General features: G+C 41.0%; 1 protein-coding gene across 1 annotated transcript in view; it reads left to right on the forward strand.

The window, feature by feature from the left end:
* Positions 1 to 17,513, forward strand: part of SYT9 (synaptotagmin IX) — a 245,027-nt gene that overhangs the window by 61,146 nt on the left and 166,368 nt on the right. Inside the window, exons 2-3 of the mRNA XM_011954351.1 lie at positions 5,000 to 5,351; positions 14,684 to 15,230. Of these exons, the coding sequence (XP_011809741.1) occupies positions 5,000 to 5,351; positions 14,684 to 15,230 (899 nt within the window). The remainder of the gene's footprint in view (positions 1 to 4,999; positions 5,352 to 14,683; positions 15,231 to 17,513) is intronic.

The following is a 17,513-nucleotide window of genomic DNA, read 5'->3' on the forward strand; positions in this document are numbered from 1 at the left end:
CCCTATCAAGTTGTCCTTCAATTCCAGTGGACTTCGTTTTTTTCTTTGATGACTTTCACCTTCATTCTCTCATTCTCTCTGCCCTCATTTCTGGAAATTTTAAATATTAGACCTCCTGGATAAATACTTTACATATCATATCTTTCATTTAAATTTCCCAAGTCTCTGTTTTGTTTGGTTTTGTTTTTCTTGGTCTACATTCAGGTACCCGTTCCTTGACTTTGCTTTCTATTTAATTTTTCTTTTATTACACCAATCACATTATTTTACTTCTAGATCAGATTGAATCTCAATTGTGTTTTTTTCTGGTTACTGCTGCAGTCATAATTCTCACCCTTGGTTGCTGTTTTATGAATCTCAGCACACGAATTAATTTGCCTCTTGCATTACTGTAATTCGTTTCATGTCAGGGGCTATTTATTCTGATGGCTCAGCTTGGTTACCCTCTTTTGAGGTGTTGATTTGCCCATTTTTTCCATGACTTTTCTTTTTTTTTTTTTTTTTCCCGTCTGCTTATGTGTTCTTCCTGGCCCTTCACAGTTTAGGAAGACAACCAATTCTTCTCATCCATGTTAGTATATAGGCTTAAATGTTTTACTTCTTGGCCAGTAATCACTGTCACTGTAAAACATGTCCATTTTTTTTTTAATGCTTGCAAGAATCCTCTAGTATTATAGGTGTCCAGCTGGAATGTCTGCTGGGTCCAAGGTGTCATGGGTGTCTTCTATGTGGTGTGCTAGGGATGTTGCTACAATGCATCATGTCTTATGGCTAGGGCTAATAGCCAGTAGAAGAGGTTTCTGACAAACAGGAGTGATTACAGGGCATCCTATGCCACACATTTCCTGGGAAGAATACACTCCATAGCAGCTCTGGGCATAGTTTTATGCACGATCACCCCCAAAGCAGCCATACTTCTAGGGATCTGGATCAGAACTGGTTTGCCATTTGCCTCTTTTCATCCTTGAGGGACTAACTGGCTATTACCTCGACTCTTGGAAAAAAGGACTAATTATGCTATTCCTATTCTTTAGAAAAATTACGTCATGATTTTTTTAATATCATATATTTTTCAATTTTTAAAATGAGATATACCATAAATGACAATAATAAATCTCATGAACATATATAAAATTAACAATAAAACAAATGGTCATGTTTCTACCACCTAACTTAAGAAATAATATCTCGTGATTCTAAGCTGATGCTCCCTCTCCGTTTTTGGAGATCATGGGTCTGAGGTGGGAAGTATAGCCTTAGAGATGCCAAAGTAGCTTTCTAGCACCTCTTTCTGAAAAAAACAAGACAAACGTAGAAATGTACCATCTAGAAGGCATACTCGACTATTTGTAAACAGAAGTCTAGACAGTTATTGCTTGGTGTCTGGTGTGGCTGTGTAGGTCACCACTGGTGTTTCCTGTGGCATTTCTCTCTGGGCCACTGCTAACTCACACAGCACCTTTGTGTAAATCAGAAAAAAAAAGCCACTCCTGCCATTTGCTGCAATTTAAAAAATAACAATATGCACAAAAGTCTATAATGACTATGACTGTAACTGGTGCCCCCTAGAGTTTACAGGCCACAACCCACACAACCGTAATTCAAGGTAGACATAGCACATAGTACAGGGCTCCTCAGGTGGGCTTCATCCCTTACTGAATGCCTACTGTCTGCCAGGAACTCTTTTAGATTCTTGGCAGTCAGTGTTGAGAGAGACAAGATCTCTGCTCTTCTGGATTCCCCACGACTGGACTTCCGAGCAGGCTGTTTTGTGAGTGCTTGAGCTGTAGTCAACTATCAAGCTGGAGTTGTTCTTAAACTGGGTCGGGGTCCTGTGGTTACTAGTAAAACTGAGGCAGAACTTCAATTTACTTAGCATGCTACTATGCCAAGTGAATCCCAAGAGGTCATGTTGTACTAAGCTGATGAGTTCAGAGATCACATGGAGTTCTTAAGTTTATGATGACTCTACATCCTAATTTTGCCTAGACAATCCTAGGTTAAGTATCTTATCCCCATGTAATTATTAATATAACCCCTTTTCTCTCCTAAAAGTGTCCCAGCTTTGGACGGTAAATTATATGATCACATAAATTACCATTTTTTTTTTTCTGTGCCAACATCCCTTCAAAATCCTAGGGACTTAATACACTAAATATTTAGGTTTTGCTAATGGATCTGTGGATCAGCTGTAGCTTTGCCTCAGGTTGTCAGTCATGTTTAAGTTTACTCCTTGTTTTGGACTTTGGGCTCATGCCACGAGTCTTCTCATTATGGCAGTCAGGCTGGAAGATCAACTTTTATCTGAGAACTCTTTTTCTCATGCATAAGGTGGGATCACAAGGGACCTTTGCTTCAAGGTGACATGGGCCATGTTCACTCATATTTCATTGCCCAGAGCAAGTCGTATGCCCAAGACCAACATTGAGGATTGGGATTTATGCTTCTCCCTTGGAGAGGAGCCCTGTGATAGGACAGAGTGTCTAATAATACAGTTATCTCATCACATTCCTAAATCCTATGGCTTCCCAGTGTGCCCCTCCTCCAGCCTTTGCTGGTGGTGGTCTCCTAGCAGTGTCTGTGTCAGGACAGAGCTGAAGTGATTAACAGAATGTAGAGAAGTAGTTCTGTCTCCATTTAGACTGTAGAACGTATTAAGAGATTTCACTGCTATGTGGAGCCTGTTTTGTATTGGAGAGGGTGGGGATTGATGTTTGCAGCCAGATTACCTGGGACAAGGTTTCCTCCTTCCTGGTTCCCCAGCACTATCACCCACCACAGAAGTCTGCACCAGCATATTGTCTACTCTCCTGTGTGAGTGGTCAGAACCAGGTGGAGTCTGGGGTCAAACCATGTCCTCCCCACCTCATGCTGGGCTCTGTAAGGTATAGTTCCTATAGCCCCTTTTATTTTGACCCCACTGACCCCACTCCCTGTCCCCCATCCCTGCCTGTTGCTCTGCACCTGGGATTTTTAATTTTTATTTTCTCTCAGTCTCCCTTCATTTGCCTGTGTTAAATGTTCAACACTAACTGCCTTTTCTTTTAAAACAATTCCAGATATTCCTCAAAGTTAGTGGTTAGCTGATGAATTGATGACGTCCTTTCTTATTTCCCATTGCTTATCACATTTCTGCAGGATTTGAGGAGACAAAAGTGGAAAAGATTTGCACAGTTACCATATTGAAACTTCAACCCCAGTATTTTCAAACAGAGATATAATATTGTTTCAGTAGAAGGGTGAAGATAGATTTGGAGGCAAAGAGGAAATATGTTAAATCCATCAACAGCCCTGGCAGCTGTCTTGCTTTTAAGAGCAATTTTTGATAAACAGTTTTATCAGTTCACAAGAATGACCAAGTACCTTCAGAATCATATTAAAAAGCACATGGATGGTAGTTGTTCAGCTTGACTCAGTAGGTAAGTGACTTGCAGGAGGGGTTCCCATGCATGCTTCAGCAGAAATACAGCTTTGTCACAGATCATAGTATGTTGGCAGTGCTGTGCACAGTTGAAATTGTGAGTACTAAATGACTAATTTCTAATTTTCTCCTTCGTTAGAATATGAATATATGAAGACATGGCGTGCGCCTATCATGTTCCTCATTGTATCTCCAGAGCTTAGCATGGCACTTGGCATATAGTAGGCATTCAGAAAACTTTGGTTGAAGCAATGCAAATATTAATGATGGGCAGTAGAGGCAAACCCTGGGGAGAATCCATGGGGCTCCAGGTGTAATGAAGCACCGTAATGACAGGCAGGGTTGTCCTTTAAAAAATAAGGATTTTATGAGCACCATAGTGCCAGCAATGCTTTCAGATTGATGCTCAACCTCCTGGCTCTACTGTAGCTTGGGGCAGAAGCCTGGAGAGGGTGAACTGTTTTAAACCTTAGGGGCACAGTCACTGGATACTGAACTGCCAAGACTTGCTGACACCATGGGGCTGTGGTCCATGATCCATGTAGCAGATGCTGTCATTACCTGCCATGTCCCTTACCACTTCATTGTGTGCCTGTTGACCTCCAGTGCAGCCTCTGCATTGATTTCAATGTGGGATTTTCCTGGCCACTGAAGCTTACTTTGTTCATCTGGGCAGGTGTCAAATGATGGGAATTTAATGCCCTTTGGGAAATGCCCTCCAATTAATAACTAAAGAGAGCTAATGTATAATACCTCAGATCCCTTGCCACTTGGGTGAGGTGTATCTGAGGTGTATTAAACCTCCCTAGCAGACTTAACCTTTACTCCCTCACTGTGGGAACTGACTTGATAGTGTACCTTTTATTGACTTCCTTTTCTGGATCACTTCTCCTGTGTTTCCTTCTCCTTCTAAATAATACTTTGCCCTTGAATACTTGTTTTAGGGTATACTGCTGGGGAAACCCAAACTATAATATTCTATCCTGAGTCCTGAGGACTTACCACTGAGTGGGGGTTATTCTTGAAGCTGCAAAATTCACAGAAGATTTGAGCTTCATTTTGCGTAGAACCGTAAAAGTTAATAGGAAAAATAGAACCCAAAAAAAGCCCTCTAGTTTCTCTTATTTTAAAAAATTATGATTTACACAATTCCCCAGTTATATTATACAGCTCTCTGAGATGACAGAATAATTTTTAAGCACATTTGAAACTGCCCTGCTCAAAATACATTAATGATTGGTGCTGCCTGTAGGATAGAGTATCATTTCACTTGAAGGGCATTCTAGTCTCCATGAATGTATCCATTTTCTTGCCATAGCAAGCTGTTTATTGTTTCTAAACATGACCTGCATGCTATGGTACCTCCTCTGTGTTTCTGCTCACTGGTCCTCTGGTTTGTGTATGAATTCTCATTGCCACTGCCCCAGAATTAAGTAACCTAGCCGTGCGCCCCAGCATGACCTTCCACAGTCGGCTCCCAAGGGATGAGTGGATGAGAGGGTCATTCTGCCCGTACTGTGCAATGAGTGGACTTGCGGGGAATGATCACACTGACCTTTGATCTTTGCTTCTTTGCAGATATCTCAGTGAGCCTGCTGACCCTTGTGGTCACTGCCTGTGGTCTCGCTCTCTTTGGCGTGTCTCTCTTCGTATCTTGGAAACTCTGCTGGGTTCCGTGGCGAGAACGAGGCCTGCCCTCTGGTAGCAAAGACAACAACCAGGAGCCTCTTAACTACACGGACACAGAGACCAATGAGCAGGAGAACAGTGAGGACTTCCTAGACCCTCCCACACCCTGCCCTGACTCCTCCATGAAGATCAGCCACACCTCCCCTGACATTCCCCTGTCCACCCAGACGGGAGTCCAGGAGAACTGTGCCCATGGCGTCCGCGTGCAGCGCCAAGTCACAGAGCCAACCTCGTCGGCTCGGTCAGTAATGCCTCCTCCTTTCTGAATGCAAGGAGGGACCACCCCCCATTCCCCTCTCTGGCAAAAATAGCACTGATTGGTCAAGGAACCTATAATCTTTTAGATTTCTGTTCTGTATCAGAGACATGAATATGGAAAACTCCATGCTAACCTAACGCTGAAGTTAGGTTCCTGAGCCCTTCTTGGTCTCTACTTAGTTTATAAAAATAGTAGTTAACATTATTAAGACAGCATGTGTGAAGTACTCTGTAAAAACTTTATATTCATATTTTATTAGAGCTCACAATTTAGCATGAAATGTATACTAATATCATTTTTATTTTACAGCAGAAGAAACTTAAGGAGATTACATTTTTTAAAAAGCCATATATGTAAATACCCAGGTCAGGATTTGAATCCTGGTTCAACCAACACAAGAATCTGAGCTCTTAACCACTCTTCCCTGCTGCCCTCCTACTGCTTTAGAATTTATTCCCTGTGCATCTGACCTATCCTAACAGTCACACACAGGCTCTCTTCAGACTCCACCAGGTGGCTGGAGGTTTTTGTCCATCTTCAGCCTTTGGAAGGCTTACAGAGTACCAACACCTAGGTCACTCTCTTTTTATTGTCTGGATGCTTTATGCTCTTCAGCAGTAGAGAAATAATATAATGCAGTGAAAAAAGATGCGGTCTCTCAAGTCAAATGAATTGGCTTTACTTACATGTGTGACATTGAACAAATAACTTAAACTCCATATCTGTCCATTTCCTCTTCTTCAAAAGAGGAATAGATACTACTGATTTGTAGGTGGTTTTAAGAATGAAATGATAACATGTGCTTGCACAGGTCTGGCACCTAGTAAAAGCTCCAAAATGTGAGCTACCATTTTGCTGTTAGTATTGCTATTATGGCCTCTCCCAAGGCTCAGACATTGCACAAAAGTGTGTTTGAGGCTAAACAACCAGTTCTAAGTCACTGGATATAAAAACTCATTTTCAATAAGATATTTCAGGAAAAGAGACTCAGGAAGCAACTTTCTGTAGAATGAAAATATTGGCCTGAGTGATGGCCAGAGAAATAGCATGTGCTGTTATTTGTAAAGTATAAACACAATTTGGAGGTATTTTTAAAAAATCTTTATTGTTTGTTCTCCAGAAACAGAAATAAGACTTTACCCTTTTTATGCTAATTGAGTTTACCCTAGAGGCTCCACTCATTTTCATTAAGTGGGATGGAATATGTCAGTTTATAATTTGATTGTTTCAGAAACTTATTTTAGCATTATTTTCAATTCTGAATCAAAGAGCCAAATCTAAAATATTCCTCTGTGAGGAGATGGGTAGTTGTCTGCCATTTGATTTAGAAGAAATCCTCAGATTTTATCACTAGGATTTATCTTCAGATTTAAAACTTAAATATAACTAGAGCTCTGTTTGATGCTGTCATAGAGTTCATGCAATGTGCAGACTCATAATAAAATCCTTTCAGTATTTCAATAGCTAGAGCCTTTTAGATAGAGTCTCCACTGAAATTTCCTTCGAAATTGCCTCCTATTTGGTTCTACTCTGCATGTAACTTTTCTGATCTGAGTTCCTCCAATATATGGTGGTAGTACTGTGATCTTTTTAGATGTGATCTGAGGACTCGGCCATAATTTTAACAAACTAATAGCAATGATGCCACTCTATCACAATATTTATACTGGAAAAGTATATAAATATACTGCATATCAGTAAGTATTTGCTTAAAAAATAAAAACTCTTATCATCACTACTGATTTGTAGAAATTGGGTAGAAGGAAAAAAATTACAAGGAAGAGTGAAGGAATTATCCCTGTAAAATTCACTTTGTGTTCAGATTTATTTTAGTTTTGAAGGCATGCAATTACATTATCTTTTCTGATGACAAAAATCAGGTTTAGGAATATCTGAACTACTATAAGAAAACTACTCTTTTCTAACTGCATTTAACCTAATACTGACAATTTCCATTTTTATGCATTTAAAACATTCATACCTAAATTACTACTGACCTAGTTTTATGGGGTCTGTCTAGAAATACATGTATCCTTGTCTCAGGATCTCACCACAATAAGAGCAGTACATGGTCTTCTAATTCTTTGGGGATTATGTTGCATCATGAGAAAATGCACACACACACATACACACTTTTTGCTAACAAAAAGGAAAAAGAGAATGAAATTTCCTTTATGCCTCAAAGCGTTTTTAACATTCTTCTTTAAGTAACATTTTTAATACCCATATTTGGGGAGGGGAAAGGTAAGCTTTGCTGAGAAAGCTCTCAACAGTCTGCTTTTCCAGTTACTGTTTCTTCTCCTTTATTTCTCATTATGTTCTTTACTTTCTCCCTGCCGACACTTTCTTACTGCTTCCATCCTGCAGCCATTATCACCATCTCAGGACAGCCATTATCATAGTCTCAGGGTTCCCATTGCATGTAAGACATAGCCTCCATTTAAAGGTGTCTTCAGGATCCTTGTGATTGGCACAGTTTCTGTCACACCATTTACATCAAAAATCTCAACTTCACCTGGCCTCTTCAGCTTGGATGTGTTCTTGGATATATTTGGCTGACACGGTGCCTTTTTGAAATGTCCTAAAGATGAGCTTTGTTTTATCTTCTAAGAATGTTTCTGGTCAGAATGACTTTCTGTTGTTCTTTCAAGATCAAGCATGTTCTGTGTCTAGTTACTTCAGTGACTCTAATACCATCCAAAATTCCTGTCAATTCTTTTTTATTTGAATGAAATCCCTTTTGTTTAGTGATCCAATATGCTGGAAATGTGGATATTTTAATTTTCTCAGAATTTTTTAATTCCAGAGCTTTATAAAGTTCTCTACTCTAAATGTATGAAAATCCCTGGATCCCCAAAATAGAAGGAACCTTGAAAGGCCATCTAATCCATTTCCTGATTCATGCCCTAAGATGAAAGTTCATCCTGTTTTTTTAAAGCCTTCTCAAATTTCTTATGTAACACTTTGGTTTTTCGAAAATTTCGATTACCACACCACAAAACCCTTATCAGGTCTGTTAAGGCCCTGCATGATAATACTGCCATAGTCTGCTTCCAACAGTCTCACCTTATGGCCAGGGCCACCATGTTGCAGGATCCTAGGGGACACTTTTAACATGAACTCACTAGGAGACTGCCTGGAAGAAGCTTGTTGTACTGCAGCTGTACTAGCTCCTCTCTTAGTTCCTTCAGCATCCCAAGCCCCTTCCTGCCTTGAGGTCTTGACACATGTTTTTCCCTCAGCCAGGAATCCTTTTCTTTTCTTTTCTTTCTTTCTTTTTTTTTTTTTTTTTTCCTTTCTTTTTTTTTTTTTTTGTCCTTCTTGGGTCCTTTACTTCTCTAAGGCCCTAGCTGAAACATCACCTTCTCAGAAAGGTCTCCCCGGCCACCCCATGTGAAGTCTGTGTTCTGTCCCCACTCCTTCCCACTTCAATTCTCCCTCGCATTGCCTTGTTTTCCCTCATTCACAGGATTAAATTATTTTAAGTGATTCTTTATTGCTTGTACTCCCCTCTAGACTGAGTTCTGTGAACTCGGAGACCACATCTGTTTTGTTTCTTCCTGTCTATCCAGCCCCTAGCACCACCTAGCACACGGAGGACTTTTTTCCATGAATGACTGACAGAATACATATCAGGCTACTTTTCTCTTGCTCTTCTGACAAGAATAGCAAAGGGCCAGAAGTATAAACTGAGCAGAGCCTATAATGGTGTGAGGCTGGCAGAAGGCCACTTGTCCCAGGTCTCACATTCAAATCAGGCCCCACATCAGATTTTTGACCTTATCTCTGATTTAAGCAATCCATAGAGTTACAGAAATATGCTGACAGAATTGAAAGAGGAAGATAACCATCACACTCTAAATTTAGGTCCCGTGATTGGCCACAACTCAAGTAAATAGTACACAAAAATTAAATGTTGTAATTATACTATGAGTAGCACATTTCTATTAAGTTACATTTTTGTGTGGTGAGAACATTGGTTCAATGTAAACATCTAAAACATAATTTTTGAATCTGAAGTTATTTCTTTAGATTTAAAGAAACTAACTGCTTCAAAAGTGGAAGTTGCCTAGACCTATCTCAACTTCCATGAGACCCTGAAATGATATGTAAATGAGTGTTTTCTCTACTGGGATTAAATTATCAGAAACTATTATATCCATAACATTTCTGTATTTACTCTAAGATATCAAGCATTTGCTATGTGCAAAATTCAATATTAGGTAGTGTCAATAAAGAGAGAAAATATATACAACCCTGCCCACAAAAGACCCACAGCAAGAACACCAATTATACACATTGAAGTGCTCAATTTGTTCTTTAGAAGATTAATCTGGAAAGAATGTATAAGTGTATAAGATGCATGGGACAGTAGTGAAGATTGGATGTATACAGGAGCCTCTCTGAGGGCCTGAACTCAGCTGGGATCAATGGGAATGAAAAGAGACATAAGACGTGAGCTACTGTAGAGAACGTTCTGGTGAACAAAGGCTCATCTTAGTTATGGAGGATAAAGTATTCAAGGTTTCAAATCTGTTTAACTTGGGAGGGAGTGGGAGGAAGCAGGTCTTGCCTCAGTGTATCCACCTACCCTTGACAACACACCTTCACTGGCCCCAAGGCCTGATGCCTGTCCCTTCATTATCTCACTCGTGGAAATCCTTGAATCTTCAGGCCAAGAAAACCTCAAAATTTCCACTTCCTCCAGCCCTTGTATTCTACTAACTGTGTCTGTCCCTATCCAGGATTTCCCCTTCTTCTGTCTGCCTGTGGTTCAGGACAACCCAACCCTCTCTTCTTCATGACCAGGGGAATGTTGAAGAAGAAAAACATCCTGTCTCCACTGTTTCTTTCCATAATTCCCTGCCTTGACTTGAACATAGGAAAGAAACTAGTAACATTTCTGAAACCACAATTTGCTTCTTTTTTCTCCTTGGATCCTGAAGCTTTGTAGACACTGGTGCCCGAGAACCAGGGAAAGGACAGGTCAGGTTTCACCTCTGAGATGGGCCACTGCAGTGAACGAACACATATTAGGATGCACTTGTTCATGGCTGCACATGAAAGCCCGTGATGGAAAGGGTGTTGGGGAAATGAGTGCTGGCTTATAGAGCCTGGACTCAAAGATGCAGTGGGTGTATGTGAGGGACTCTGGAAAAAGCTACTGGGGCAGAAAAGCTGAAAGTACCGTTCTACTAGAGAACTGGGACCAAGATGAAAACAGATTTAATGTCCATATTGACATCTACAGCATCAGCTTGGAGGTGGCTAAGGATGAGGCCAAGTTAAGCAGGCAAGCCCAGCTCAAGTATCATCTCCTTCATAAAAATTTCCTCAGCCAGAGGTCTTTCTCCCTCTCTTCTTCTGAGTGGGGAACCATCAGTCAATGGCATTAAATTTCTAGACCCTTGTCCTGGGAGCCTCGCATTTACTGCACTCAAAACCACCTCCATTGACCATTTAGAGCCACCTCACCTGGGGTGGGGCAAGCTCAGGTCATGGCACTATATTCCGTATCTTTCCTCCCTCTTGCTTTGGGCTTGCTTTTTCTTCCCACCTCTGTTTGAGTGGCCTATGAGAGCTATAGAATATTGATTTTCCATTTCCTCCACCCCCTTTTCTCCTTTACATCCCTGAGGCAGTCTCCCTGCTCTACTTTCTTATTTTCAGCCCCCAGACCTCCAGAGGTTATACGGGAAGATTATGAGTTACCCTGGTTCTCTGGCTGTTCTAAGCTTCTCTATTCTACCATGCCTCTCCCCGAACTCCAGTAAACTCTAACTCTCTTCTGAATGGAAATTGAAAGAGATTGAAAGGGAGCCCCAGGAGTAAGAACCTGTCATGCCCAGTGACAGTCTTTGTATCTGCTTTAAGCCACTACCTTACAGTTAGATTCAACTGATTTCCCAATAGTAAGTGTGATTCTGAATGGAGGGGGAAAGTGTTAGGAATGAAATTAATCATGTAAAATGTTTGAGTAGATAATAGTATTCATATCTGTGACTGGTTTTTTGTTTGGTTGGTTGGTTTTTGGTTTTTGAGTTTTTTTGAGACGGAGTCTTTCTCTGTTGCCCAGGCTGGAGTGCAGTGGCTCAATCTTCACTCACTGCAACCTCTGCCACCTGGGTTTAAGTGATTTTTCTGCCTCAGCCTCCCAAGTAGCTGGGACTACAGGTGTGTGCCACTATGCCTGGCTAATTTTTGTATCTTTAGTAGAGACAAGGTTTTACCATGTTGGCCAGTCTGGTCTCGAACTCCTGACCTCAAGTGATCCACCTGCCTCAGCCTCCCAAAATGCTGGGATTACAGGTGTGAGCCTTTGTGCCTAGCCCATAACTATGATTGTTTTTTGTTTTTGTTTTTGTTTTGTTTTTTGAGACAGAATCTCACTCTGTGATCCAGGCTGGAGTGCAGTGGCGCAATCTCTGCTCACCGCAAGCTCCACCTCCCAGGTTCACGGCATTCTCCTGCCTCAGCCTCCCGAGTAGCTGGGACTACAGGTGCCTGCCACCATGCCCGGCTAATTTTTTTGTATTTTTAGCAGAGACAGGGTTTCACCACATTAGCCAGGATGGTCTCGATCTCCTGACCTCGGATCCGCCCACCTTGGCCTCCCAAAGTACTGGGATTACAGGCATGAGCCACTGCACTCAGCCTGTGATTGGTTTTTAAGAGGTCAGCTGTATTGGGGATTTTTGGAGGTATTCATGTGCAATTGGGTTCTCAGGGAATGGGATCTTTTTTCAGTCTTTGAACTATAACAACAACCCCGCCTCCCTGTTGGCAATCCACTTTGGTTAGGAAGGGCTAAGCATGCGGGACAGTTTATCTTCAGATTTCATGTCTAAGAAAATGTACATGTAGAACAGAATATGTCACACTAGTAAGTAGCCAAATCCATGTATTTTAAATCAAAATTGAAACTATGGTGGCCAGGCACAGTGGCTCACGCCTTTAATCCCAGCACTTTGGGAGGCCGAGGCAGGCGGATCACCTGAGGTTGGAAGTTCAAGACCAGCCTGACCAACATGGAGAGACCCTGTCTCTACTAAAAATACAAAATTAGCCGGGTGTGGTGGCGCATGCCTGTAATCCCAGCTACTCAGAAGGCTGAGGCAGGAGAATCGCTTCAACCTGGGAGGCGGAGGTTGCAGTGAGCTGAGATCGTGCCATTGCATTTCAACTCTGGTCGATAACAGTGAGACTCCATCTAAAAAACAAAACAAAACAAGAAAAAAAACACCATTTTGGTAGATTTAGTCCTACAGGCAATGGTGAAGACAAAATGTTGCTGTGATTAATCTAATGCCAGTACTAAGAAAATTCAAAAGTAAATTGTAATGCACAGTCTGCCCAGCAACCATCTGCAGAGCAGCTGAGTGACAGGGCCTAGGACTGACACGAGATTGTTGTCTGGGACTGGATTGTGTAGACACAGAATTGTTGGTCTTCCACAGACTCATCTGTAAAAGGAGCATCCGGTCGATATTGAGGATGCACTTTTATCATGTAAACAGTGCCACTTACCAGACAGTACCTAGAAGGGTGGGAACTGATGCAGGACCCAATTATGGCCCTTTTTTGAATCTAGTCTGTAAAGAAAAATCAATAGCAGAGGGAAATAGGGCTGGCACCAGCCTATTCCAACCTCTGCATATGGCAGGTTTCTTTCTGCTGCCTCCCAGTCCTTTCTGCCCACAGAGTCCAGTAAAGTGAGACTCAAGCTCTATTCTAGCACTACATTGGTTCCATTTCTGGACAAGGGAATGACCTGGCTGCACTAGCGCAGAAAGCCAGTTTTAGATGCTTAACAGCAACTCCTGCCTTCCCTCCCTCACCCATCCAAATCATAAAATACAGAGAAACCTTAAGATTGTGGATTTCTCTGTAAGTGATTAAAATCTCCCATCAACAACTTTCGGACCACACACTTTTTGTATATGTGGGAATTTATGTGACTGGGCTATGTCTGCTTGCTATGGACTGTGTTAGATGTGACAGGTACAAGTGACAGCTCTGTGACAGTACTCTTGTCATACCATGTGGGTGATTAGTGATTAGGAGGCTATTTTAGGATAAAGAGGAATGCTCAGCATAGCAATATCTGTGGTGACAAGGGAGAACACTTTCAAACATGTCTGGGGGTCCCTTGGTTCCATATTTACATCTTTATTTCATTGTCTGAAGAAAGGAAAAGAATGGCAAATTTAAACGTTTACTCTGACTCTCCAACTGTTTACCAATCCCTAAGAGACATCCCAGCTGTTCTTTTTCACCTTCTAGTAAAGAGGCTATTTTAATTAAGGTTGTTGACTAAATGCATACAGTATAATATAATGACTCCAAACTGAGCTAAAAACAGCAAAAGTAACCTTAAAAACAACCTTGTATGTGATAACTACTCTCAACTTGGGAAGACATGCACAGATCAGACAGGCTTTAAAGAGAATTTTTGGGAAACTTCTAACCCAAACCAATACTTACAGGGTAAGTAGCAAATATTACAGTAGCAAATATTTAATTTAAAAGTATCAGTATCCAACATCTCCAGTTGAATCCCTACATATATTTATAGTAGCTCATCTTTAATTTTTGTGCCATTAGTGTTTATTTCAGAAATAAAACCTGTCTTCTTGATCACTAATCACCCATGTGTACAGCAAAAACACAGTCCCAATGCTGTCACTTGTACCTGTCAGAGCCACTACAATCAGACACATGCCACTTGTACCTGTCAGAGCCACTACATGCAGACACATCCCAGTCACATACATTTTTGCATGAGCAAAAGCTGTGTTCTTGTGACGAAATGATTTGATTTGAACCAGTAAGAATTTATATCCTGATAAAGCTGTAAGCCGGTGGCAAGAAATTCTGTGTAATTTAGGGAAAGATTCATTCTTCTTAAAGCAACATTTGGCTATTTCAATTTCGGAATGATATTATATATAAAGTTGAATAATTTTATTTTTAAAGCAGTTTGTACAAATCTTTACATTCCACCAGACGAATAAGCTTCTTTAATGGCATATTAGACAGTTTAGAAAGCGTATTAAACCTTTAAAGCTCCGAGGTCACATGTTCCTAGGTTCATTTCCTGATACCAAGCCTCAGTTTTGAGCTTCAAGACTTAGGGAGCAGCTTACTCACACAGATGAGCATTTTGAATTTAGGCCAAAACAAAACAAAACAAAAGCCCACAGTTCTAAGCTCCTAACAAAACATAACGGTCTACCTACATCCCAGGCAAAAGTTTCCGAGAGACCCGTAGCTAATAAGATTGTAACTTTGTTCTGTGTTGCTCTTCATTGAAGGCATAATTCAATCCGAAGACAACTCAACTTGTCAGACCCGGACTTCAATATCCAGCAGCTTCAAAAACAGGAACAGTTGACTGGAATTGGTAGAATTAAACCAGAGTTATATAAGCAGAGGTCATTGGATAATGATGACGGGAGACGGAGTAACAGCAAGGCTTGTGGGAAACTGAACTTCATTTTAAAATATGACTGTGACTTAGAACAGCTCATAGTGAAGATTCACAAAGCTGTCAATTTGCCTGCCAAGGACTTTTCTGGGACTTCAGATCCTTATGTCAAGATCTATTTGCTTCCTGATCGGAAAACAAAACACCAGACTAAAGTTCACAGAAAGACCCTGAACCCTGTGTTTGATGAAGTGTTTTTATTTCCGGTTCCCTACAATGACCTTGAAGCACGGAAGCTTCACTTCTCTGTGTACGACTTTGACAGGTTCTCTCGTCATGACTTAATCGGCCAAGTGGTGGTGGATCACTTCTTAGACTTGGCTGATTTCCCCAGGGAGTGCATCCTTTGGAAGGATATCGAGTATGTCACCAATGTGAGTCCAGCATTTCTTCATTTTGGTGGTGGGGGCATCTTAGTTAGCAGGAAAACAGATTACTTACACATTATCTTGAGGACAAAGTGTAAAATTCTTATCAATGTGCATGTAGCAATTATTTCAGAACCTCCTTGTACCTTTTCAGAAACAGGGTTTTAACAATATTGATTTTGAAGTTTCCAAGTATTATTCCATGCAAACATTAAAGAGTAACTTTCTCTCTTTTCTACTTTCAGATTCTTAGCTAGTCCCTAAGAGATGCAGGTGTTATCTGTCCTCCATACCTCATTTTCTTTAGAGTTTTTTCAGGTTGTTTATGCTAAATGCAACCCGGCATTCTATTAACCATAGTCTGCAGCTAAGAGACCATTGCCTGACTATGAGAGCAGTAGGTACTTACCTGTGTTCTCAGGTTGGCTCAAGAGCATTTCCCATGATTGGATCCTCAACTTCAATCCTACAAGTGGGAGTGGTTGAGAAGAGTTGGAACCACATTTTTAAATGTAAAACTCACAAAATCCAAGCTACAAGGAGGGAAGTCTGGAAAGAAACTATAGATAATGGCAAAACTAATCTGTCGACAGTCACATCCAATTTAGCACTCAGAAGAGAAGTCAAAGGTGCTGTGTAGTGGTGCAATACATCTATGTCTACATTTTAAACACAAGATTTCAGAGGTGATATTTCTACTCCATTTACATCCTTTTCATTATCCTGTTGAGGTGTATTGGCATTCCAGAAATAGAAAGCAAAATTGAACATTCTTAGGTAACTCTGATATTTTAAGGCCGCTTGTTTCTTTCACCTGTCCAAATTCCCTGAGATAACTTTGTTAGTTCCTCTTCTTGGATATGAGATATTCTGAGGCCAGCGTAGCTCTCTTTCTCTGCCATGGCATCCAAAGGGACCAAGCACCACTGTCCTTATTCAGTTCAGACACTGATTCAGCTTGAGTCTGGAGCCTATTTAGTGAAAGACTAACCTCTGCCTAATGACCAGATAGCTACACCAGTAGCCACTTTTATGAACTAGAAACTCACCCATGCTTTGGTTGCCCTGTGGGACACCTTCTCTCCACATGCCACAAGGTTCCAGTGCCAGCTTTGTGCTGCTATCCAAATAAACAAAATGTAGCATGGTATTCTGCTGGCCTTTATCACAATGATGAGGAAAGAAAGGAGTTGGAGCTGGATTAGGTGCAGAGAATAGCAGCTGATGAAACCAAGGTGATTTGGGATACTGGGGAAGGAATAGGTCTCCTTATCTTAAAAGATAATAATACATACATGTAAACCCAACAATGGATGCTGGGGAAAGCAAGGATTGTCTCCCAAATCCCAAATGACAAAATCAGGAAGCAACATGAGAACGTTTAAAGAAACAAAATGGGAAGGCTGGTTATACAAAGATACCAATGGCTCAGGCATCACCCCCTCACTGGGGTATTTACTAAGTCTCTCTGGTTATGGGAGCTGAGACACTACCAGCTGCAGTGAGGTGCCTTGAACTTATGTCTCATCTCAGGTATGGTAAGGAGATGTTGGTCACACCATCTAATGAGACATCAACTTACATTTTTTGACAAATGGATTCCATAAAATAGCTGGAGAGGTTATTAGAAAGTTCAGTGAGGATGTTGCTGAGAGTTGCCTTCTAGAGACTTTGTGGTGAGAGCAACACTGCACAGTGGCTGATACTGGATAAGGCTGATGATCCCTGGTGGGAACGACTCCTAGGACAGGTTTCTGTGGACAAGAATATGGAGTGGCAGGTGGTAGAGACCTTCTGGCCCTGAGATTACTGCCATTTCAGCATTCTCTAGAGAGTAAGGTTTTCTTTTCCATTGTTGGAAAATCCTAGATTTCCATAAGGAGAATGTGAAATTATTTATCAAGGAGGAAAACCAATAAACCTACAGGGTTCAGATTTCTCAGTTGTTTCTTCAGGCAAACAATAAATCTTCTGAGCATTGATCTAGGCCTTTGGATGGCCACGGGAGAGGGTAGGTCCTGTCAATGAAATTACAGGCTATTTCATAGTCTGCCATATTTTTAAGTTCCATTTTTAAAAGTGTTACTTGGAGCTGTGGGTTTTTTGTCTTTTTTTTTTTTTTTTTTTACAGAGACTGAAGATATGGATCTGAGACTGGCCAGGGTTCCCTTGTTATAATATAGCTTGTAGCTACTATAGTAAATGTAATAATATGGATTAATGAAGGAATAATTAAATTAACAGGCCTGAACCCACCATTTAGTTGAAGAATAGAACATTACCAGTACT

The sequence above is a fragment of the Colobus angolensis genome, unplaced genomic scaffold (assembly GCF_000951035.1).
Source record: "Colobus angolensis palliatus isolate OR3802 unplaced genomic scaffold, Cang.pa_1.0 Scaffold381, whole genome shotgun sequence".
In the NCBI taxonomy this organism is placed as follows: Eukaryota; Metazoa; Chordata; class Mammalia; order Primates; family Cercopithecidae; genus Colobus; species Colobus angolensis.